The 23,631-nt window shown below is 43.8% G+C and overlaps 9 protein-coding genes across 9 annotated transcripts in view; 5 read left to right on the forward strand and 4 right to left on the reverse strand.

The window, feature by feature from the left end:
• PHALS_10726 (Uncharacterized conserved protein) overlaps positions 1 to 125 on the forward strand; it is a gene marked incomplete at both ends in the record, with an annotated part of 3,401 nt that extends 3,276 nt beyond the window's left edge. The window contains one exon of the mRNA XM_024726200.1: positions 51 to 125. Within this exon, the coding sequence (XP_024576901.1) occupies positions 51 to 125 (75 nt within the window). The remainder of the gene's footprint in view (positions 1 to 50) is intronic.
• Positions 126 to 5,653: 5,528 nt separating this feature from the next.
• PHALS_10727 (uncharacterized protein) lies at positions 5,654 to 5,910 on the forward strand (the record flags this gene model as incomplete). Its single annotated transcript, XM_024726201.1, has 2 exons — positions 5,654 to 5,811; positions 5,871 to 5,910. The coding sequence occupies 2 exons, from the start codon at positions 5,654 to 5,656 to the stop codon at positions 5,908 to 5,910; spliced, it is 198 nt and encodes a 65-aa protein (XP_024576902.1).
• Positions 5,911 to 7,523: 1,613 nt separating this feature from the next.
• On the reverse strand, positions 7,524 to 8,570 carry PHALS_10728 (RxLR-like protein; the record flags this gene model as incomplete). Its single annotated transcript, XM_024726202.1, has 1 exon — positions 7,524 to 8,570. The coding sequence occupies one exon, from the start codon at positions 8,568 to 8,570 to the stop codon at positions 7,524 to 7,526; it is 1,047 nt and encodes a 348-aa protein (XP_024576903.1).
• A 423-nt stretch (positions 8,571 to 8,993) lies between these two features.
• Positions 8,994 to 9,548, reverse strand: PHALS_10729 (uncharacterized protein; the record flags this gene model as incomplete). The annotated part of the gene is made up of 1 exon (XM_024726204.1): positions 8,994 to 9,548. One exon carries the CDS (start codon positions 9,546 to 9,548, stop codon positions 8,994 to 8,996), a length of 555 nt encoding a protein of 184 aa, XP_024576904.1.
• A 385-nt stretch (positions 9,549 to 9,933) lies between these two features.
• Positions 9,934 to 11,546, forward strand: PHALS_10730 (camk camk1 protein kinase; the record flags this gene model as incomplete). The annotated part of the gene is made up of 8 exons (XM_024726205.1): positions 9,934 to 10,053; positions 10,153 to 10,225; positions 10,286 to 10,410; positions 10,482 to 10,568; positions 10,633 to 10,786; positions 10,851 to 11,113; positions 11,180 to 11,258; positions 11,326 to 11,546. 8 exons carry the CDS (start codon positions 9,934 to 9,936, stop codon positions 11,544 to 11,546), a joined length of 1,122 nt encoding a protein of 373 aa, XP_024576905.1.
• A 310-nt stretch (positions 11,547 to 11,856) lies between these two features.
• Positions 11,857 to 18,069, forward strand: PHALS_10731 (helicase partial; the record flags this gene model as incomplete). The annotated part of the gene is made up of 14 exons (XM_024726206.1): positions 11,857 to 11,949; positions 12,037 to 13,611; positions 13,675 to 13,785; positions 13,866 to 14,136; positions 14,213 to 14,665; positions 14,735 to 14,847; positions 14,916 to 15,154; positions 15,228 to 15,386; positions 15,461 to 15,867; positions 15,929 to 16,623; positions 16,808 to 17,116; positions 17,181 to 17,354; positions 17,426 to 17,965; positions 18,058 to 18,069. The coding sequence occupies 14 exons, from the start codon at positions 11,857 to 11,859 to the stop codon at positions 18,067 to 18,069; spliced, it is 5,151 nt and encodes a 1,716-aa protein (XP_024576906.1).
• A 693-nt stretch (positions 18,070 to 18,762) lies between these two features.
• On the reverse strand, positions 18,763 to 21,600 carry PHALS_10732 (Vacuolar protein sorting-associated protein 13A N-terminal domain; the record flags this gene model as incomplete). The annotated part of the gene is made up of 6 exons (XM_024726207.1): positions 18,763 to 20,745; positions 20,805 to 20,849; positions 20,924 to 20,989; positions 21,060 to 21,335; positions 21,399 to 21,442; positions 21,510 to 21,600. 6 exons carry the CDS (start codon positions 21,598 to 21,600, stop codon positions 18,763 to 18,765), a joined length of 2,505 nt encoding a protein of 834 aa, XP_024576907.1.
• A 62-nt stretch (positions 21,601 to 21,662) lies between these two features.
• Positions 21,663 to 22,430, forward strand: PHALS_10733 (ap-4 complex subunit sigma; the record flags this gene model as incomplete). Its single annotated transcript, XM_024726208.1, has 6 exons — positions 21,663 to 21,719; positions 21,790 to 21,849; positions 21,919 to 22,011; positions 22,075 to 22,143; positions 22,228 to 22,239; positions 22,308 to 22,430. 6 exons carry the CDS (start codon positions 21,663 to 21,665, stop codon positions 22,428 to 22,430), a joined length of 414 nt encoding a protein of 137 aa, XP_024576908.1.
• Positions 22,429 to 23,514, reverse strand: PHALS_15455 (uncharacterized protein). Its single transcript, XM_036407447.1, has one exon. The coding sequence runs from the start codon at positions 23,108 to 23,110 to the stop codon at positions 22,814 to 22,816; it is 297 nt and encodes a 98-aa protein (XP_036263149.1). The 5' UTR covers positions 23,111 to 23,514; the 3' UTR covers positions 22,429 to 22,813.
• Between the last annotated feature and the right edge of the window lie 117 nt (positions 23,515 to 23,631).

A 23,631-nucleotide genomic window follows, 5' to 3' on the forward strand; every position in this document is an offset into this window, starting at 1 on the left:
TGGTTTGTGACCCATCTTTATTCCGATTGGCGTTCTCTTATTCGCGGCAGGAAACGAATGGTGTGTTTTTCATTGTGATGCTATCGTCAATCGAGCTCAAGCAAAGCTCACAACTAGCGTCGTGAAGTACTATGATAAGGTGTTGAGAACCGATCTCAGTACAGATAGGGAGACGAACCTCAGTGAGGTAGAGGCCCGTAGGATACGTGGGCTACCGGCGCCATTATTTGAATCGCAACTAAAATCAATGGTTTAAATTAAGGCTTTATTTACTTTTTGAGATATAGCAACAAAAAAATCGGGTTTGTTTGTGTCAAGTTTTCGCTAAAACAATCCTTTTTGAGTACACTCGTGGTGTGTTCAAATCGTAGTGACGTGCATAGATTGTAAAAAATAGTGAATACAACGGTGTAACAGCAGCAAGGCTGCCGTTGCTCTATCGCTAAGAGGAAGCTTACTTAAGGTCGGTGACCTTCATCTATACTTATAACCAGTACGAGTATAGCGGGTCGCAATCCACTTACTCCAAGAGTAACTACTACCTTCACTAAAGGCCGAATAACTCTTCCATTTAAATTGTAAAGTGTATTTCTCGGTTTTTTATTTGCGGCAAAGCCGCCTATATCTGAATATATAGGGTTTTCTATCGATATAGTAAAACCTAACTGAATGCATAACTACTGGCTGTTCCAACCACGTACTGACATTTTGTTCAAGTGTAGCCACATCATTGTGTGGTCGCACCAGTTGTCTGACTCATACGATTGTGCGATTACACCATCTTGTGTGACGCACACCCTTCATACCAGGGCACGTGAAACCCCTCTACAGTAATTATGCACCATGGAAAGAGAAAGTTTTAGCTTAAGGGTTCATGTTAACAGCTCGCATACAATGAATTTGTACACTCCGCCTGGTAAGGGATGATGGAATCATTCAAGCTACTTAGTCTTCTTTTCTCAAATCTTACTAGCAAGGAAAAAATATTTCTTTAACGAAATCTAATTACAGCAGATACGAGTTTGGCTTGTTCTACTAAATTATATAATAATACCATATGTTTTGCATGACGTAATACTGACAGTCGCCATGCACCACGTACACGTCCGATACGAAGCCTATCGTTTCCATCAGTATCAGTACTTTGGTCTTCCGAGATCTGTACGTTTTCATACGAGTGTAAAGTGTACATACACAATAAATCCGTACGTACCACTCCTTAATGAGGTATAGACGACCCCGTGGCTCACACTTATTCTGTCTTCTAAAGACAGTGCAAAAAGTGCGCGCTCAGCAAGCTTTTAATGCGCTCAAAGTGAATCTCTATCACTCACACCTTAGTTTTTTCCTCTTACGAGCCTCATTTTCATCGAAGGGAGGACTCCCGAGTATGTTCTTATAGCTGAACGATCCTTTGAGAAAAACGCGGCCCACGCGATTGACGGCCTTAGACGCATTATCGGTGTGAAAGTTAAGGTGTTAACTGATAGATGTGCTCACAGTTTCTTATCGAGTTCTAACCCGACATCTTCATCGTTATAGGTAGACATATGGAAAATGTATTCCTTATAGAAAGACGCCTTTTCCACGCTTTCTCCAATTTCTGCACAAATCTCGCGCTCTATTCTCATTCTTTATGACTAATAGTGATGCGTCACCTCATTGCAGGGCTCACGATGACTTCTTGTCAATAAGCTTTGTGAAGTGATATAAGCTCGCCTATCTACAAACACAAGAATCGCAACAAATCCATCTAAAGTCGCTCGTCGCATCGAAGCGGAGTTCAGATATGTTGGGTCTTCTGCGCAAACAAAGAAGAGGTTAAAAAACCTTAGAGAGTGCATCTGCTCCCTTAAATTCCCATTCGTCAGCAGAATCGCCTACGGATGGAGCAGAGACGTTTATAAAAAATTGTACTCCCTGTGAGAAGGGTACTTTCAGTGCTAATAGCTAGCATTTATGCGGGTCTTGTTCCCACTTTACGCACTGGGTAAGAAAGCGCGTCACTTTACCCGTCATACAGCTATGTCAACCACATACAGCACGTACGTCTGACTGAAATTTGATTTATCGGATTAACTTGCGAAGAACAAAACACAAGATCGATGCCGATGTGAAAAGGCGTCACCTCAGACTCATGCTGTCAACAGCTTTACTCATCTTCGTGGATCTCTTTCTACAGCTACAAGTCAATTCCCTAACTTGCAAAAAGACTGGGACTCATTTACGATTGAGATGGGTGCAGCGCTAGACAACTCTGTTTCTTCTTTCAGCTACCAATGACAGAGGGTGTACCAAGTCGTAGGCGACAACGGCGCCGGAAAATCGTCATGAATGAGATTCCAATTATTTCTCCGAATGAGAGCTTTCCACCAGTCCCATTAGATACAGTGCCGATCATTTCTATAACTGCCTCTCGTGATAACTTTGAATATCTGGGCGTGAGACAGATCTTGAGACGCATCATTTTTTTGAAAGCGCTATCTGAGGTACGCTAGTGTGTGCAGCAGATTGATGGTCCTACGTAGCCCAGAATTGTAATGTCTCCTTATTGATAAGGTACCTAATCCTCACATGTTGGTAGAGAAGTACCTCTGTCATCAAAATGCTCAAAAAGCAAGATCATGGTATAGCTTTAGCATGCCCATATAATACACAGGATGTGTTCACATTCGCTTCAGAATGTTTCACGCGCGACTCAATCGTTTCTGGCTACAGCCGTGAGCAGTCCGATGTAACGAGGTCGCAGCTATTCTTCTCGAACTGCAGAGGACGATGTGTTCATTGGTAAATCGCATTCCATAATTTTTTACTCACTATTTTTTCTGTGTGTAATGTCTATTCGCTGCTTATGTACATCCTAAGCCACACTGTTACCTACTTGTTACATGACACAATCAATCTAAAGGTAATTTACACAGGATTTTGCACAAATACTAGCTGAGCTGACACTCGCAAGTCAAACAGGATTAAAATCCCTCCTCAACAAGATCAGCGTCACTTTGAGGCGGCGTTGATAAAGCACGGTGTAAATCAAACAAATTATGTGTAGTCTGTCGCGGCATGTACAGCAATACTCAGCGCACATCGGGTTGTAGCATTTCGCTCCAACACTTAAGTGACTCCACGCAATTGCGTCGGAAATTTCCTACAATACCCAATTTTAACGCGTTCCGTTTGACAATCTTTATTGAACGGTATTCATTCAAAACTTCCAATATTGTGTCAAAAACCTTGAATTGAGTCAAAAATTTGATGTGAAGAACGGATGTATAGTCGACACGCATGATGAAAATTGTCTAATTGGCGTAAATCAGCTCCATATTCTGTATTATACTTGGCCATGCTAAACCACTATCAATTTTTAAGAACAGAGTCACTGACCAAACAAAAATGGCCTAAATTTTTAACGCGGATCATAATCCAAATTCGATCAAAGCATCCCAAAGATGAATTCTAATCGACACTACCGGCACGTTTGTCAGTGTTGGCAAGATTCTTGTTAAGCCCATCAACAGCACGCTACTTGTGGCTTTACCGTCCGGATTCTCATAGAATATATCGTCGAAATGGGTTGTGCATAGGTGAAAACGTTCCAAATAGCTGCGTTATCAGACGATTAAATGCTAATGCGTTTGACCGCACATAAAGTATACACAGTCACTTCCGGAGCATCTCGCTCGGAGTAATTACTGCAGCGAGAGAGACATCAGAAGTAGTTGATAAATGTTATCAACAGATCGAGAGGCATAACAAGTGCGGCAGATCATACGTAGCACAGTCTTTCAGAAATTTAGCCTTTGTGCAAAATTAGTTGGAGTATTAATCTTACTTATGGCATGCGAAATTTACCACTTGCCGTTAGTTTCGGGACAGAAAGTCGGCGCCGAGTGGGATAGTTTAATCATGCTCATACCTGCATCTTGCTTTGCCGATAAGATAGCGCCGATGACTTCTCAATTATTTCTGGTAAGGCCCATTGTATTGCGACACCGAGTTTGGTTCTAGAGGACAAATCAGTTACTTACGCTCTCCTACATCCTAAGGCAACGTAATTGGCAGGATTCTTGTCACCACGTCGTGACATTTATCTAACAGAATTCGAAATAAGGTACATAGGATCCTTGAGGATAGCTGTATCCCTTCTCACAATTTTTTTATTCATATCGAATCATAAACTCGGCTCTGGTCATTGACTTTACCGTCTTGCAACACTTACCAAATAATTCCGGTGCATGTTTTCCATCTCAATAAAAATTACTTTTGAAGACAATTTGGGGATACTTTAGTCGAAGAAGTACACCGGTCGCTCATTTCAAAAGTGATCAACCTATTGCGCCATTTACCCATTGAGCATTACGGCTCTGCGCGGTGAGTGAGTTACACGCTTGTGCTGACTCAGCGGTATCATCCTATCGTGACAATAATGAAACATTTTTTCTTTTGAAGATTGCCATTCTACTTGCGACTTAATGCCTCCCGTCCCCATCTGCCTCGGTGTGAAAAACGTGACATCGTCTATTTATTACTCGTCTCAACCGACTTTGGCCCAGGGAACAGCAGTATAGAGCTTCATCAGCAATTTACCAAGACGCCTAAGACATATTGTAGCTTATTCTGGTTTAGCCAAGTCAAGATCTGGAGATTGCGCTAAAAATCATGAGACTTTGGAAGACTAAAACTATTGCCGTTTGAGATTTGCGCAAGAAATCTGCAGCACCGCTGCTCATCACGTCGGAATCGCACGCCCCGCGCCGAAGTTATTGCAGCTTCATGCCTTAACCGCTTTTGCTTCCAGGAAAGGGACAGCAAACCTCTGACAAAAGAGAAGTGGTGGCGTTTTAGATTTTCAGTCTGATCATGGTTCAGGCCGAAAAGGTGACGTTGTATTTTGAATGAGACCATACCTAAGCACCAAGACCAGCACTTAGAGATCTTTACACTTCAAAGTCATCATCTATCAGAGAAAATGAGGAACAGAATTGTCTACACTATCACTGATGTCTTCGCGGTAAGGCACACGGATATCGTATCCGTATTCGATATCCTACTACTTTCGAAACAATCTGCGAGGCTCCTGAATCAATCGCAAATTCTATAGCCGTCATTCATCCGGGGACGTCGGTTTGCGATCCCGCTGTCGATAGAGAGAGTCATTTTTCAAAGAGCTGTGTACAACCTCCACGATAGTGATAGAGCCCAGTTCTTTCTCAGTCGCTAACTAGAACTCCACCTGTCCTTGCGAGGGTTCTGTGAAACTACCGTGCCCGAAAGTCTTACAAATAATACCTATCAGCCAACAGAATAGGACTCGCAGGACACACAAGTTTCATACTGCCGCATATGTAGCGTCTTATAGTGCCACTGTAGCAAAGAAACCTTTTTTGCATGACCGCGATCGCCTCTGATACGCTCGCTAAGTTTACACCCCGTAGCTGTTGCGACAAGTAATGCAACACCCACCGCATACTCGAAAGAGATTAAGTGCCTCGGAAGGTTTCGGTTATAAGCGGCAATTTTTCGTAGTCTGTCCGCAAAAATGATGACTGTTATGACATATCGAAGAGGGTCCGCCGGATAGCGACGATGAGAGTCTGTAACGTTAGGTACAACCACTCATTGGTCCCCCTAATGAAGTTAAAAAAAGCTATTCATGGCGCGCGGTAAGCCGGGTGAGAAGGTGGGAATACCGACGACATACTCACTTCATATGTTTGATTTATCAAGAATGCCTTTCATTCTGATGTACTACACGGAAGAATTATTTTTCTTTCCCGTACCTCTAGCCTGGAGAGACCGCAAACGTGGCACGTTGTTTTTCAATCTAAAGAATGGCCGAGTTCATGGCTATCTCAGTTTCTTTTACTCAGAGATGAATTAATTTCCTTGCCCGTGCACTTTACGAGCTAGATACTTAACAACAACAGCCTCACAGTGGAAACAGGTTGTGAATGCATCCACTCTTTGTCGGAGACGTGAGCATAAAAAGCAAGTCTAGTTATCTTAAGGACAGATAATCGGGCAAGTTGTTTTCTAACCTCACGAAGAATACAGTGAAATTGTCGGATTGACGACAAGTGCAACGGTGTCGCCGTGCAATTTGCACAAAGAAATCTTTACTCTAAGAGCTAACGTTTAAAGCACACTACAGTTGGATTTGTGCGCACCGACCAAGAGTGGAATCAAAAGCCTCTGCCGATACGAATCGTCGAAGTAGATTTACAACTTCTAGTTACATACATTAAGACTTCATGATATTGGTAAATTCGAAGTATTTATGTTTATCATTTTTATAGTCAAACTGTCTATATTCTCTGACATGCCGCTAGCTACTCATGTGTGGCATGGACCCCTAATTTTGGAAGTAGCATTATGCGCTTAAATAGCGATACTTTGGTACCCTGAATATTCGTTTATCATGATTCTGACGCATTAGTACAAATTTGTTTTCATACAGATATAAAAGTGTAAGGAATAAGCCCATGAGATTATAGTACATACACCGTTACACCCTTCATCACTAAGATTTGGACTATACAGGGGTTCACACTTCGTATATGTGACCGGTTAACGTGCAACCACTGCGCCTGGAATTCAGCACAAGTCCCCATACTTTACCGCACATCTCTTTTAGAGCATACCTAGAACAGAAGTCCGCTCACATGCGCCAAAATTATGGTTCAGCGAGCTCCTGGAAAAGGCCCGGGTCTCGTGACCAATGCACTAAGAGATTATCGGCGAGGATACCGAAATGTTTTTCGATCTGAACGATTGTGTGGACTTGGGAATCTTGACTCAGCACCCCGGCTCAACCCGGTGTCACAAGACCGCTCATCGCACGTATCATCCCCGCTGCACGATTCTCGAGCTCTGTGCATTATCCAACGGTGAGAAGTTTTGCGACACCTGTCCCGCCTGTCGTGGGGCTCACGACGACTTTAACGGGGTTTCACGTGCCCAAGTATGAAGGGTGTGGATGACACAAGATGGTGAGGCTTCACTTAAACAGGAAGCCAGTTTGTAGCTGGAACACTGCCAGTAGTTTTACAATTAATTAGGTGTTATTATATACATAGGAGAACCTATAGATTTCGATATTAGCGGCTTTGCCGCAATAAAACCGAAAATTTCAGTTTGCATCTAAAGGGATGAGTTAGTTTTTACTCTTGGAGCAAGTGGATTGCGATCAGCTGCACTCGTACTGATTCTAAGTATAGAACGAAGGTCATCCACCTTAATTAAACTTTTTCTAAGCGAAAGAGCTGCGGCAGCCCCGCTGCACTTGATAGCACTTGTAGTCAATTTACACCTGAGCATCCTTCGTGGATATGTGATGGCATAAATGTGCATCTGATATCTAAACTTGCCTAGCACAAAACGATCGACTTCTGTAGAGCGTAGAAAAATGTAGGTAATTTAATCTAACGAAATTGTGCTTGTTTTCTTTCATCGTTTGATTTTCTCGACGTAACACTTTTGCCTTTGTGTTGATGCTTTGTTGCGCAGTATTTTGCTGAGGACCACTAGTAAATAGATGGAATCAACAACTGTTCTTCTTCCAAAGAACATGCTTCGGGTGATGTAGTGTATTTCGAACAACTTATGACGCGAATGGAATTGTCTAGCGTCATAAACTCGACCTGAATAGAGTCGAAGCGGCAGTTAAAGCGCTGAGCCTCTACAGCTTGCCCACGACCCTGATAGACGCTACGGATGTCCAGAACCAGCACCTGCTCGATCGCTGTCTTGAAGTCCGTCATGGTCGAGTAGAAAGACGACACCTTCGCGTCGACTAGACGGATAAGAGTCGCTGTTGCTTCTGGTGTAAACTCGACCTTTCTTACCGTAACGTCCGACTCCGCTGCGACCCAGTCCGGTATGACGTACCCTGGTACGCTGTCAGCGGGTACATATGGCTTGACATCAAGCACAGGTGTGCCGTTCACGAGATCGTGACCACTAATCTCGATACACCGGTCATTTATAGCCTCGATCTTAACGACTGAGAGACCAATGGAGTTGGGACGATGTGGTGTGCGCGTTGAGAAAATTCCAACTTTCTTGCCTCCGAGCCGCGGCGGAGCAATTTTGGCAGGAAATGTTGTCTTGGTGGTGGTCTTCGCTAAATTTGTGTTTTTATGGAAGATGAAAAGCACCCACATGTGGCTAAATTGCTCCAGACTCTCGAAACTCGCTGGAGAAATATTCGTTTTAAATTTGATGCGCGCCCTCGAGTTTCTCACGAGACCGCCTTGCCTTGGGGTGCCTCGACGGTCCGCGAAGCACGACTGCACATGCGCCACGGCCTGCAAATTGTACCCTTCTAATTCTTGCAGCTTCTGTAATGCTCTTCGTACACCCCGCTCGGCATTCGTCCGTCCAGCTCTTTCTTGCGCCCGAAGTCGCTTCTGACGTTCCAGCTCCTGCTCTAGCTTCTTTACTCGCGGGTCATTGCTCTGCAGACGATCCTGCCTGACTTTCAGCAGGTAGCAACCCAGCCAAGCACCTGCAGCGGCACAGAGCGCTCCCGACGCTAGAATTGACACTGCAGTCCACCGCGTTAGCGTCATAGCTTTTGCCAAGTAACTATATAATTCTAGATCGTTGTATGGCTAAGAGCGTGATAAGCTCAATTTGTTTTCCGAAACGTGAATTTGTTTGTTGTCACGTTTTCGGACACAATACAAATAACCATCACAGTAAAGTGTTTATTATCATATAAACTTTTAACACTTTAAATCTCGAGTTTGGCTCGAAACTTATTAATGATATTGCTTAGAACAATTTCTTATACAAACAACCATCACAGTATAATATAGTATATTATACTGTGATGGTTGTTTGTATAAGAAATTGATGCAGAAAACTTCAATTTGTAGCAGCACTTTGTTTGTTTAGTTGTAAGGTTTGCATATGGAATTATTCGCCACATAAACGATTGATCAGAAATTTAAAGCTTTCGACTCATTTGTCGTGCAATTTAAATGTGGCACTTAGATAAATTTGGAGTCACTAGGATTACTTGCTACCATTGCATTTGGGGCCAAACTTTCACGCACCTCGCCGTGGCTTTCTGCGCTTGATGACGGCAAAGTTTTACTGGCCTCTGCGCTATCCGTTGTTTCAGATGCTGTTTGGTTTAGTTCTCCTATCTCAAACCGCTGTACTAGACTCTGAGAGGTGTCAACGAGCATTTCGCTCGACACTTCGATCTCTTCTGCCACTTCATTTGTTGTAGTCAGCATCAACGGATTTTCCTGCATCATCTCATCAAGCCACGCAATTTTGTCGAGAATTACCGTCCGACCGCTCCAGATCCACGTCTCTCGCAATTTCACGATAACCTTACCTGCTTCGGCTGCAAAAGCACGAGATAGCATTTGGCGATCTTGGAGCCACCATTTGCCTCGCCGAATTCCGACGGTGGCGTGCTGTTCACGATTGGATAGATCTTTAATAGAAAGGGTCTCCTTTGTATTCTTGCGCTTATGCTGTAGCTGCAGTTTTAGCGCCTCCACTTCGTGTCTAAGCGTCTGTAGGTCGGCCATGTATGGTGAAGGACGTAGCTGAAGGGCCTCTTGGGTTGTTTGCAGGTTGGAAAGTCGAAATTTAAAATTTGTCAAAATATGTCATAAGGCTTGTAATCAGTAGCTCGGTCGAGCTTGAGGATATCGCGCGTTTCATTTTCGCGCTACTCAAATGTCTTGAGCAGATTGATTCTTCACAACAAATTTGACTTCGCACATGCATATCTGGGCGATGCCTCAAATCAAATGTGTCGTAAAACATTTCATCAAAATTAATATGATTTAGACAAAGAATTCAAAAAGTGTAGTAGTGAGTTTACCTACCTGCCAAAACGGATACGCTATTGAAGACAGTGTAGCCGCATTGTCTGCTAGGTTGCTGCTTTCAATTCGAATAGGAAGTTGAATGGGCGCAGTGCAGTCTTGGTGCTGCGGGGTAAAGGGTCGGGAAGAATTACAGCCCGGCAAGCGGCGAGCTAATGGCTTTACACATGAACGGGACGGACATGCTGCTGGTTCGCGAGCAGTGACGTCAGAGCCACAGGCAATACGACGCGGTCATTGGATTGAAATTATCGGTTACGGATGTTGACGATTATCATATATGTTTTGCGATGATGTGCAGCCGATAAAGTTGCAGGGTCCAATGTACAGCAATGGGAATATTGAGTCTAAATACGAATTGCTAGGAGAAATTGGTGCGAGTGTCGATTGCAACTTTCAGGTCTATTGGCATATATTCTTAATTAAATCGATAGGTCATGGAGGCACGTCCATTGTGTACAAATGCCAAAATCGACGCACTGGAATGACGCACGCTTGCAAAATTATCGATCGACGTGCCGTCGAACGGGAGCACAATGTTGTAATGGAACAATTTCAAGTAAGGAATGACGCGATGGTGCACCACACATCGCTTACATTTATTTTGGTGGCTGCTTTTACGCGAAAAAGGTCGAGATCCAAGTGCTGCAGTCATTAAAACATCCTAACATTATCCACATTGAAGATGTCTTTATATCCGATTCTAAGATCTGCATGGTAGGTTCGCATAAGAAAAAGTTACTTGCCGCTACGTAGATAAGGTCGTGGTGCGTGAGTACAGGTTACGGAGTACATGGGTGGAGGCGAATTATTCGACTATGTTGTTGATAGGGGAACGTTGTCTGAGGTTGAAGCAAGCAGCATCGTCCGCCAGATCACGTCGGCTGTGGCCTATTTGCACACGCGCGGAATTATTCACCGAGATTTAAAGCCAGGTTTATGAAGAACATTTTGTTTGCGCTAATTTATTGGTTAAAATACCTTGGTTTTGTTGTGAAGAAAATCTGATGCTGACGAGCAAGTCGCGTGGTGCCGCCGTGAAAATCATCGATTTTGGACTAGCGAAGCTGCTGGACGCCGATGACAAGACGGCTTCATTTTTGGGAACAAGAGGTTATCTTGCGCCAGAGATGTTGCAGCGCCAAGCATACTCCATGTCCGTTGATATGTGGGCGCTAGGGATCATCGTGTATGTCTTGCTGTGTGGATGCCTGCCGTTTGACGATGACGGTGGCAAAATCGCCAGTGAAAAAGCTGCTCGAGTACGTTTTTTGTTCGATTTGAAGGTATGCAGTAATGGTTTAGCTAACAGAGGCATGTAAATACAGGCAAAATTTGGTCTTCGCTTTCCGCGCTGGGCAAGCGGCTTATCCGAGAGTGCAAAAGATTTACTTCGCAATCTTTTAGGTTCTAAATTTGATACACCTTTGTCTACGTATGCGCTAAATTCCTTGTTGTACTTTGTATCGAACAGAGATAGACTCAGCTGATCGGTACACGGCAGAGCAGACGCTGGCACATCCGTGGGTCACTGGCGCTCGCACACCTAACAAATTTCTCAAGTCTCCGAATTACCTGCGCTCGATCAAGCAAGAGCAAGTAAGCCAAAAGATTAATGGCCGCATACCACCTGCAATTGGCCATGTCATCGAAGACAATGCACCTGCGATAAGCGTGCGGAGACAGTCGCGCTGATACCTGGTTAGAATGTCAAGCTCAAATTGAAGTTGTTTGACTTAAATTTATTTGAGTGACCTTTCGTTTATACGACCTTCGCGTTACATTACCTTATCCTAATTCGCACGTTTGCGTTCACTTGCTCATTTGCCACTGCCTCATCGAGCCGCCGTTGTAGAAGCAGACCATACGTTGCGGGACACGAGAAAATTTCGTTTGTTTTTCTGTGCAGGTCCAAAGCTTTGTGAGGCTCCTCAGAGCTTATAGAAGAATTGTATAGAGCCAAAACAGCTTCTATCTTGCCTTGTTCGTCTAAAAATCGACGACAATGCGGCGGTCATCGCGACTGGAAGCCACTTCAGGCGCTCGCGCTCCATGCATGGCTAAGATGATTGCGCAACATGCTCAACGCATACGTCAGGTTGTATTTAGTCGTTTACATCCTAATTCATGTCACTTACCATTATGGCGGGAGAAACCTCATTCTCACTAGCTTATCTGCTTGCAGGGCGTTAAAGAGTCGGAGGAGGAGTGGTTGCCTGATGCAGAAGAGGAAAGTGCCACTTTTGAAGCAGGCGGACTCGTAGACTCTGAATCGTCTGACGAAGGAGTGGCTAAGCGGCGCGCTCGAGTGAATAAAAGGAAAGTCATTGATAGCGACGACTCGGATCAAGCCCAAACGCCCCGAGCTGCAATAAATTCTACGAAAAAAGTTAGCGCACTTTCAAACAAAGTGACTTCATTGCCGTCTCATACTGCAAAGACTAAGCCAAGGGCGACACAGGCAGTACAGAACGTTGCATATGCCTCAAAGAGTAACGGGAACATATCCGTTAAAGCTGAAGCAACTGAAACGCACCGACGACCTGTGAAACAGTCAAAACGAGCCGTGATGCAAGTGAGTGCTGATCGAAACAATCAGCATACGTCGGTCTCGTACAGTGGTGCACCGACTACATACACTCTTGACAACTTTTTTGACAACATTTTAGATTGGAAGTTTGACGAGGCTTTAAAAAGAGAAAGTCAAAGGAGCCACTCATGTCAGACTTTACATGATGACTCAGAGGAAGGTGAAGTTGGGAATGAAGTCGAGAAAGTTCCAAGCAAGTTTCACTCCTATGATCACTACTTTTCAGTTTGGAAGCCACTAGCGTTGAAAGAAGTTCAGGCTCAGACGATTAATGCTGTGACGACAGACCATCCAAACCCCATTCCCGTTACTGTGAAAGGATTTGGAACGACTTTTATTTCCAAGAGCTGCAAGATTCGCGTAGAATTTAAAAAGCCAACCACATCCGGGCCACGACGCAAGGGTAATTGGGATCACTTACACGACGTGTTTACAAACGATTTGGTACTCCTTTCGCCAGATCAAGACTACTTTCGTAAAATTTTGGGCTCGACAAGAATTGGCCTTGACCAAACAGTCAATGAGTCCTTAGACGCAACTCATGTAGGATATTTGGCGATTGTGGCGACCCAGCGAGCATCAAAAGAGGGACTGACTATGACGATCTTGCGAACGGGACTAAGTGTGCTGGAAAAGCTGGACAAAGTCTACCTTTTTAAACTTAATAACCTCATTACCAGTGTCCGCGAGTTTCGAGCACTTTGTGACTGTAGCCATTACGGATTATTGCCGTTATTGTTGTCTGGTGAGCACAAGCAAGGAACAATGCAACTTGATTCACTTGGCTTGAAATATGTTCAGTGGCTTAAAAAAACTTTTAACGAATCGCAGAGGGAAGCCATTACCGCAGCGGCGACTTCGCAGGGTTTTACACTCATTAAAGGCCCTCCAGGAACAGGCAAGACTACGACATTAAAAGGCTTGCTAAATTCATTGCATTTGCGGGAGTATAATCGATATTACAATGCGGTACTGGACGTGGCGCGTCGACCGGACAGCGAAACAGCCAAAGCATGGGCACAGGTGGGAAATGAAAAGCCTCATATTTTGGTTACAGCGCCTTCAAACGCAGCAGTTGATAACATCGTGAGCAAAGTGATTGAGGAAGGATTTTGTGATGGAGAGGGGCGACGATATTTTCCTAAAATTGTTCGTGTTGGACGAGGGCTGGTACGTCTGCTGGCTATCACCAGTCGATGCAGAACAAAATTTACTAATCAATGCTGTTACCAGAGCACCAGTGTTCAAAGTGTAGGCTTAGAATACCAAGTCGATCATATTTGCAGCCAGCCGCTCGATGTTCTCGAAGGACATATCGGCCGTCTGCGCCACGAGTTGATGGTAGTACGTATTCTTCCGATTTTATGCCCTTTCACTGAGGTAAATAAGCGGACGCTTAAGTGATGTCGTTCAAATTTTACTAGGTGGAGCGCGACTCGGTAATTTTACGTGGCCAATTACGATATATTGTTGAATGGATTGAAAAGGACCCCAAAACCGCGCTAGAAGAGATTGCTGACGCTGCTGCGCATGCAGCGGCCGAAGCCCACACTTTGTCGCAACCACCTTCACTACTTTTATCACCTAAGCCTCGGATAGGACAGATACCGGCGGAATCAGCGCCGGTATCAACATATCCTGGTTCACCTCCACCGCCCTCACCGCCCTCACCGCGCCCTGTTCTTCAAACATCTGGTAAGTTTACTTTTTGAGAAAAGGTTGTGCTTCAAGTGAGTTTAATGGCACTAATATCGCACCGATATATAAAAAGATGATGAAGAAGATGAAGAATTTCCTGCTTCATTCGAAGCCTCACCACCGGTTTGGAGCGAGGAAGATTTATTTGACGCTAAGGCAAGTGGAAAGGCACTAAATGCATTTTTGGACGATGGAAGCAACTCTGAAGAAGATGAACCACTGCCAGTCGGAGTCAAAGCTGAAGATAAAGAGGAGCAGGACGAACCATTTCCTGCCACATGTCATTCACAGTCATGCGAGCAACAATGCGAGAATGAGGGCGGAAATATCAGAACTGGATCAGCTAGTAGACCGATTGAAGTCAATGATGACGAAGCCAACGATACACCGAGTAAGGATAAATCACTTCAAAATCATAAATTTGATCACGTTCATGTGTCGCCGCGACTGAATGAGGGCAATGACCACAGCGATACCACGCCTTACAACTTGCATCTGCCATCGCCACCGCCACAAGAACATCCAGGTAATCAGCGTCATCCATCGTCCCCAACAATTATGATGCCACAGTCTCCACGTTTGCCGTCTCCCGTAGTTCCAGATCTGGTGAATGAAAGTAAAGAATGGGGCCCCATTGACTACTCACGGTATCACCCCTACGTGGTGATGGCTCAGCGAATCAACGGGTGCTTAGAAAAGCTTTCCGAGGTATGCGTAAATTGAAATTTTGTTCATTCACTCTTGCACCATAGACATCTAAGTTTGAGTATGATTAGGTCAAGCTGGAGTTACAACGATATGAGTTTGCCCGGCAAGCAGTTCGTGAAATGAGAGGAAAACTTTCGCAGTCCACGCGGCAATCGCTAGAAGTTTCTTTCTTGGATACAGCACATATTGTATTTACAACATTGAGCAGCGCGGGTGTTGCTGCACTTGATGCAAGTGCTCGTTATGACGTACTGGTAGTTGATGAAGCAGCTCAAGCCGTTGAATTGTCCACTATAATTCCCATGAAGTGCGTACGACGGCAATTAATCGTTGGGTAACATTTGGATGAGGCTGACAGATTCCTCGGCTTTGAATGTTAGGTTTGGGAGCAAACAATGCGTGCTTGTCGGTGATCCGCAGCAACTTTCAGCCACTGTCTTTTCTCGTAACAGCGGGCAATCCTTGTACGAACGTAGTTTATTTGAGCGTTTGGAAAGCTGCGAGCATCCAGTGCATATGCTACGAACTCAGTATAGAAGGTATACAGATGCACCAAATATTGTGAACTTGCGCGGTGACGTTGGCTTATTGCTTGCTTGTCACAATATTATAGTCACCCGATGATCTCTGATTTTCCAAGAAACTACTTTTATGAGGGCAAGCTTCAGGACGGAGAAAATGTTAAAAGCGTTGATTACATTAAATCGTATCACAGTCTTGGAGCTGCTTTTATGCCACTAGTGTTTTGGAACCTCCTGAGCAGTCGCGAAAAAAGTACAAAGTCAGTTTCTCGCATGAATGTTGGCGAGGCTGAGTTAGCAGTGAATTTATATCTCACCTTGAAGAACTCATGTCCTCCAGACGCGATCGCCGGAAAAGTTGGTGTGATCACGCCGTATAGCCAGCAAATGGAAGAGCTAAGAAATCGATTTCGGCGTACATTGGGCGAGCGTTACGAGCAAGAAGTCGAGATCAATACAGTCGATGGATTTCAAGGACGCGAAAAAGACATCGTTATCTGTACGTACCTATTTTTTTGTACAAGTAACGACAATTGACAAGCTATGTATAATGTCGTCAGTATCCACTGTCAGAGCCGACCCTAAAGCTGGTGTTGGCTTTTTAAACGATATTCGGCGCATGAACGTAGCACTTACGCGCGCAAAGTTTGCCTGCTATGTGATAGGAAAAGAGGACACACTGCGTTCCTCAGAGCCATGGTCAGCGCTTTTGGACCACACATACAATCGCCATTGTGTTGTGCATGTACAAAATCCGCAGTGCAACTTACTCACGCTCAAGCCAATGGAACAGCCATCCGAGATGTCGAGAGGAGCATCGAGAAAGTCTTATTCCCAAGGGCCTTTACAGCAATACGAAAAGTCGATTAAGGAAGGTTGGAAGGGAGCAGGACTAGGAAATAGCAGTGGACGACGTAGTGGACAGCGAGGAGACCGTGGTTGTGGTAACCGAGGTCGTGGCCGAGGTGCACCGATGCAGCAAATAGAATCACAACAACAATATGCGCAACATCCAGGACCGCATCCGTCAGATCAACTTCCGTCCAGTACATGTGATCAGTTTCCACCCATAAATAGGTCGACACACCGCTCGGAAAGATTATCGGCGACAACTGCGCCACAATCTCAACATTCAACACGAGGTTGGCTAAATAACCAATCTCCTACGCAAAACCCACCAACTGCAGAGCCTTCCGTTGAAATTTTGCGTCCAGCCTTCTCTCTTCAGCTGAATGATGCTACGCGTAGAGGCAAGGTAAATCCACGAGATCCCCGACAACGTGCCGGAAGAAGGCCTGGACATTTTTAAATTGAAAACTGAAAGTGATCAACATTTTTAAGTGATATAAATTGAGGCACTAACGGGACTTGTCGGTTGGCTGTAAATAGCCATTGCAGCATATGGACAGATTTAATTCATAAGACCAGTTATGCCGAAGGTGAAAAAGCTCGTTTTCTCGATAAGAGAGACCGTTCCATTTTTCGTGAGCTCGCTGCGATCAGTACACAAATGGAAGCACTTTCAAGCAGAACAATTAGACTCCTTGGCTCAAGCAGAAGTGGAAACGAATGTAAAACAGGTCAAAAGTCCCTTTGCTCGCTCTGCAAGTGTTGAAAACCTGGTGCATTTTTTGGACGAAACGGTCCTGGATATTAACTGTATGGTTCAGTTGCCTTCTATCGAGAAATGCTTGGAAGCATGGTGGAAATTTTACGCAGACAGTAAGCAAACCATCGATCAAAACATTGTAAGACACCTATCTAATTTTGTCATGTATTTGCATACCTAACGCTATTATGGCGATTGAATAGCTGCGCAACTTCTACTATGATCTTGCATCTGTACTTGTCAAAGCAAACACAAAAACGGGTCACAAGAACTTCGTGTCCTTAATCATGCGCTCAACATGGTTAAACTGGGATCCAAAAGAGAACCCCCTTGTCAAAAGCGAATTTAATCGGTTGCTGTTCACTCTCGCACACATTGTACGCAGTTATTGAAGCTGGCACTTAGCTGTTGCATTTTGCTTACCTTTGAAGTGACTGTTGTGCATTAGATGACGCCAACTAATCGACTAAGTGAATACGTGATTTTCTTTCACAATACAATGGATAAGATCTCGCGCAATTACCGTCAGGAAAATTGTAATGAAAAGCATAGCCGACGACCACAGAGTCGAAGAAAGTTGACCTTGGGTGAAAATTTTAGTTCTGATATGGTCTCAAGCTCTAAATCCATCTCAACTGTTTCCTCAAATCAAGTGTCGGATGTTCGAATAGGTCGAAGTTACGAGGCCGACCCTTTATTAAACGACCGGCATTTCCAGAACAGATTTCGGCAACCTGCTGGAAACACAATCTCCATGAATCAAGTGGCGGTAGCGCTCAATCCGATCAACAACAAGTTCTGTCCACCTTTATTGGTATCCCGATTAAAAACATATTCAAATGCTGACTTATCTAGTGTACGATGGCAGCCACCTGATGCTGTAACTCATGCAATACACAATTTGACTGTGTCAAGCAATATTGCCCATTTACCTGCGAGTAACGTTTGTCGACAAACAACTGGGAGGTTTCAAAATTCTCACAATTCCGTAAGTAAACCTGCTTTTGGTGGTAATTACAATTTAGGTGCACCATGGTACACTGCTCCAAATGACATGCGTTACCTTGAACTCACGCGAAGAAGCTTATCTAGGGTAACGCTGCAAAGTCGTTTTGATCGAAACCAAGTCTACAAAACGAATAGTACGAAAAGCGAGGAAGCGATAGGGTCCAGAGAGGGAAAGAAAACTAAAATTGTTTATCTTACTATTACAACGTAAGAATCTCGTTTTTAATGCTTGATAAAATGAGCGAGGTAACGAATGACCGCCGCACGACCTCGTTGCGTGGATTGGTAAACAACTCGGACACCAGCAATATCCACAATGCATTGATTTACTGACGGACAATTTTGAAGCCGATAGACAGTCTCTTGCAGCCTTATGTTTACATCTTCAAAAGTTTGTGTAGCTTGGGTAATTTTAGATTTCGTCGGATTTTGGCAAGAAAGAGAATTTTCAACGAAACTGGTGTTTGCTATCAATTTGAGCTCCAGTGTGCCAACTTCTATAGCAAATGTAGAGGAGGGCAGTAGCAGTGCATGAAACAATCGTGTCATTCTCGAACTCCTCATGGGCCTCGGTTGGTCCACTTGGACCTGATGGTCAATACCAGAGGTATTGAACTTGTTTTCGACACGTGGACTTGTATTTAGTATGTGTGCATGCTTTTGCTTCGACAGTAAAGCAAATAATCTGTGGCAAGCATCTCGAAGCAACGAAAAGTGCGTTATTTTCTCAAAGGTTAAATCTATCCAAAATTTAGAAAACAAGTCAATTACAATCATTCAAAAGGCAAACAACATCGTACATGACATCTGAAGTTCGTGAAAAATCGCCTGACCCACTCCTGCGCTCTTTGCAGCATCGCTGCAATCAATTGTGATGGGGCCGATGCACAATCTTCCCTTTAGACAAACGTCTTCATCCGAATGTCCACTCTCTACATCTTTCGCAGAGTACCTCACCCCAAAGTACAAGAATCCGTCTTCCGGGGTACGAATGTAGTTGCTCGAGATCCATCTGGACTCTATGGGGTCCAAGTCGATGCTGGTTTTATCCCTTGAAAACCGTGCTTGTCTTGTTAATGTGACGTGAAGTAATCCAATACGCACTTCCATCAAACTACTTAGAAAAGGTATTTTACTAAGAAGCACCGCACCACCACAGCCGCCTATGTCAATAATGACACCAAATTCCAAGTCACCTGCATGTACGTTGAGTCGAACCGTTACAGGACCTATGTGCCAGTTGAAAAGAGGGATAACCTTAGTCGGATCAAAAACCCAAGCAGGAAAAAACTCATTTTCAAGGCGCGGCGTAATTTGACAAATTACCGGTTGCAGCTTCTTTTGAAATGAACGCAACGTAGAAGCAATCTCGCGACTTGGCTGGTTGCTTGTTGGACTAGATTGAAGCTGAGACTCTGTGGGAAACGCGCGAAATGTGGAATACTCATCACCTGTTAACGCAATGGTCATTCCTCGCTTGTGACGATATCCAGTCTCCTCCGGTGTGAGACTTAGTTGATTTGTTACACCAACCTTAATACTATCGACGGAATAACGTCGGCTATGCTGCACAGAGTGATCTGACGTAAGATCACCATGAAAAACTGAAATTTCCATCGTGGACGAAATTTTTCGCGATGGAGAGGGAGGGGCAGTTGTATAATCTTTTCGAAGTTGCTGCTCTGCAAGGGCTCGACATATTCGTTGCTCGGAAACAGACATGCTTGCAATGAAATCTGAAAATTCCCATAATTCATCGTGGCTAAGCGCGTCAAACCGTGGCAAGGGCCGGCGTCGCGGAGACGGTGGAGAAGGAATTTCATTCGGTTGATCCAGCGGTAATCCCAATCCAAAAAGCGCTTTTCGTCGACCGTATAATGCAATCTCCATGGCATCAGGACTTAGATAGCGTGCGTACAAGTGAATATAGCGCTGGCGACGAAATTCTTGAAGCTTCTTGTCCTTGAGATTGTCAACCCGCCACCAAATTCTAGAGTTCCTCTTTTCATCCCCAAGTTGGTGCTCTACTCTTTGCTGTTGGTCAATAATACACCTAAAAGCATATCTCCACATGCTGCGAAACCATAGCCTAGACTTGACCTGCTTTTCGTGACATATAATAGAATGTTCCTCTTCACTTAATGACAACGGAAAAAGAGCGCTGGCCGACACTTTAACCTTTGGTGGCGTATGATGCAATCTATCGATGCAGGATGGACGCCAGTGCCAGGTGCGTATACGTTGAAAGTAAGCGACTACATTATCGATTTCTTCTCGTATCACAGCTATTTGATCGAAATCAATATTTATCGCGATCGCTTCCGTAGCAATGTCCAATGCGATCAATATAAGCTTCGTTGAGCCTCGTTTCATCATTGGGATTGGCTGGGCTCTTTCAAAGTCGAGTTTTATCCAAATTACGCGTGCGAATACAATCTCACGATGTTCAGCGCGAATAAACGGCATAAGTGCTCGTGTTCTGAAATGTTCCAGGGCATCTTCAAAGGTGTATTGACGCAATGAGGAATCGGGCCTGACTTTGGCATTCTTAAGGTACGACTTTGCTGGAGTTGATGTGGTTTGAGTTTCAACTGGTCTAATCCAGTATGGGCTGGCGTCGAGGTCAGTATATGATGACATGTTCTCAATTGAGAGTAGTTTGGACGAGACCATATCGGAAGCTTTAGCATATGTCACACCTGGTTGCTGACGTCGTTGTAAGATTTGCTCCTCCACTTCACGCGGGGCAAAGCTAATTAACTAAGGATTTAGTGGTTAAGATGCATGCATGCTTGCTGCTGCAAAGAAATGTTTCTTACTGGAACAAAAATCCCGTAAGTTATCATGTTATCGCTGCGTTGACTCTGTTAAAACCAAAAGCTGTCTTCTTAAAATCAAGGACGGGTTAAGTTTCCTTTGTACGGCAGACAAAACGCACCTCCACACGAAGATGAACACGCTCTAGCTGGATATTTGTTTTTGCCTTAACCGGTTGTATTCGACTCTGCGTGGAGGCAATAAGTAACATTACCGAACAAGTTATGATTTTTAAAGTAGCACAGCACTGAACAGACCCAGATCCACTTCACAGGTGAGATGAAGGATGTGTTATCGTTCTGAACAGCTGCAGGTGCTCCAAAACATTGGAAGAGTGCAACCAGCAGCTCCTTGGCATAGCGAAGGAGCTGCTCATTCCCCCACTTTACGTGATTGGGTTTCAGTACAAGACAAAGGTCGCTAATGCTGATATCCAATGGCCATCCCGCCACAGCTCCCACGAGACCCTCGACTGTAATGTTACCAACGTACCCAGCAGACAACTCAAATGGCAGCTGTAGAAGGTTCACAAACTACAGTAATGAAGATTTAGATTCATATAAAGCAATTTATAGCTCACGCGTGAAAAGACTCACGGAAGGCTTGAGAAAGACGTCGGTGAGCTTAAAGTAGCTGGATTCTAGAGCACAATGGAAAACATAAAAGTCAGAGAAAGAATTTTATTATTTGAATTGTTGAAATCCGACCAAAGAGATCACCGGCGTAAAGAGAAAAATTGCTCTCTTGTACATCCAGAAAGAGCTCGTTCAACACTTGTTGCAGCACGTCAAAGATCATTTTTACGACGTTTCATGGACAATGATTATCACGTGGTACACATGAAACATAATCTTGACAAAATGGTGCAATCGGTAATTTTGGAGAAAGCCACGTGCCCAAGCCGTGACCATGATAAAGTTTGTACTGATGGTAAACAAGCAAGGCCAGACACGGCTGGCACAGTACTACGATTTCCTATCTATACAGGAGCGTGTGGCTCTTGAGGCTGAGATCATTCGCAAGTGTCTTGGTCGTAACGAGACGCAGGTTAGCCATCTTCTCGTTTTAAAAGTATACAATCGTAGCTTTTAACTGCCCCCTCAACATCTTAAAAAGTGCTCGTTTGTGGAGTATCGAGGCTACAAAGTCATTTACAGACGATATGCATCCCTGTTCTTCATTGTTGGTGTTAAGGATGACGAATCGGAGGTACGTGGGTTAAATGACGATTAGTCTGGGCGGAATTCGATCTCAAGTTAAGGCTGATGGTAGAATGAGCTCGGTATTTTGGAGTTTATTCATGCTCTTGTTGAAACAATGGACAAATACTTCGAAAGTGTGGTACGTTTGGAAGCTGAAGTTGTATAGGGAGAACTGTATAAACTGGTTATGTTTCTGTACTCATGTATGACGTCTTTATTGAAGTGCGAGCTCGATGTAAGTGTTTTTTCCAGCGATTTTCGACTAATACTCGCGGTCTCATGTCCTTGATTGTTTTGTTTTAGATCATGTTTAATTTAGAAAAAGCGCATTTTATTCTGGACGAGATGGTCATGAATGGATACATCGTGGAGACGAACAAAATTTCCATTCTTAAGCCTATTCACTTGATGGAGAAGGCTTCATAAAGATCGTACATCTCGACTGTGCTTATGAATGAGCGAATTTATAAGATTTTCATTCATAATTGTTGTCGTTTTGTTCTCTCGGGTGATTTGTGCATGATTAAATTTTGAAGTCACATTGTATAAAAAATCACTTTGAGATACAGCGCATTGTTTAGGTCGATTAATTCGTGTGTATTGGTGGATCTGACAAATGCATCGATTTTGAATATGGTAAGAGCTGAAAGTCGGGTGCAAAATTTGGAGACAAATTGTTTAAACTATCACATTGAGTGCAATATGCAATTTGATGCCAAAATTTCGCGTACCTCGGGAATGCAAGAATCGTTAGAGACCAAATTTCTTTTGAGAACCTATTTTGTTAAATATAAAATCTATAAAGCTTATCATTGTTTGTCAATTTGCTGTATATCGTTCTGAAATCTGTGCAAGATGGTCAAAAAGCGCTTCTTTGATGCGTTCGGACACAACATCACCAAAAAGGACTTAGTAGGCAAACTAAGTTTGAAAATTTGTAAGTGTGCAAGCTGAGAAGAAGATAATATATCCTTGCCGATATCAAGCAGCGTCAAAAGGAGCTTGCCGAGATTCAACAGCGCGAAATTGAGCTTGCCGAAAAGAAAAAGAAAGAGGAGGAACGCCTTGCCGCGGAAAAACAATGCATGTACTGCCAATGTTTTCATGAGTAATAAGCAATGAAGAACGAGTCTTTGTGTGTTTCCACATTGAGTGATCAAATAAATGGACTCAATTAATGCTTAGCAAGCGTCTAACTCTTGGGCATGGTGCTATCGACGCCAGCTGCGTGTATATTGTTGGAAGTACAAGTTCCATACTCTTTGATTATATTAGTCGGTCGTGATTTGTAACAGGCACAGATTTGCTAAGAATCGTTAACTTGAGCTCTAGAGGATAAAATAGACTGTCACCCAGGCCCTCATTTGATGAATTGCCTAGAAAACCATGTTGCCCATTACATCACCCCCTCCGTATACAATCTCCGCATGCAACTTCCACATCTGAAAAAAGAGAGGAAAAGTGAATGCATACAAGCTTCAATACGAAAGAGTACTGTAGTGTTGCGAAGGATATCCAGCACTTTTGTACAATTGGACGAAATTTAGGCTGCACTTTCTTAGTTTTTTTTTAGAGAGAATAAAAAAAATGCCCCAACTTTTGCCATATATAAAAAAAATATCCCAAC

The sequence above is a fragment of the Plasmopara halstedii genome (assembly GCF_900000015.1).
Source record: "Plasmopara halstedii genome assembly, contig: Scaffold_525, whole genome shotgun sequence".
Classification (NCBI taxonomy): Eukaryota; Oomycota; class Peronosporomycetes; order Peronosporales; family Peronosporaceae; genus Plasmopara; species Plasmopara halstedii.

What these genes read in the sequence shown, in the direction of transcription:
- PHALS_15455 (XM_036407447.1), bottom strand. Translation starts at nt 23,110, where the DNA reads ATGAAAACATTGGCAGTACATGCATTGTTTTTCCGCGGCAAGGCGTTC.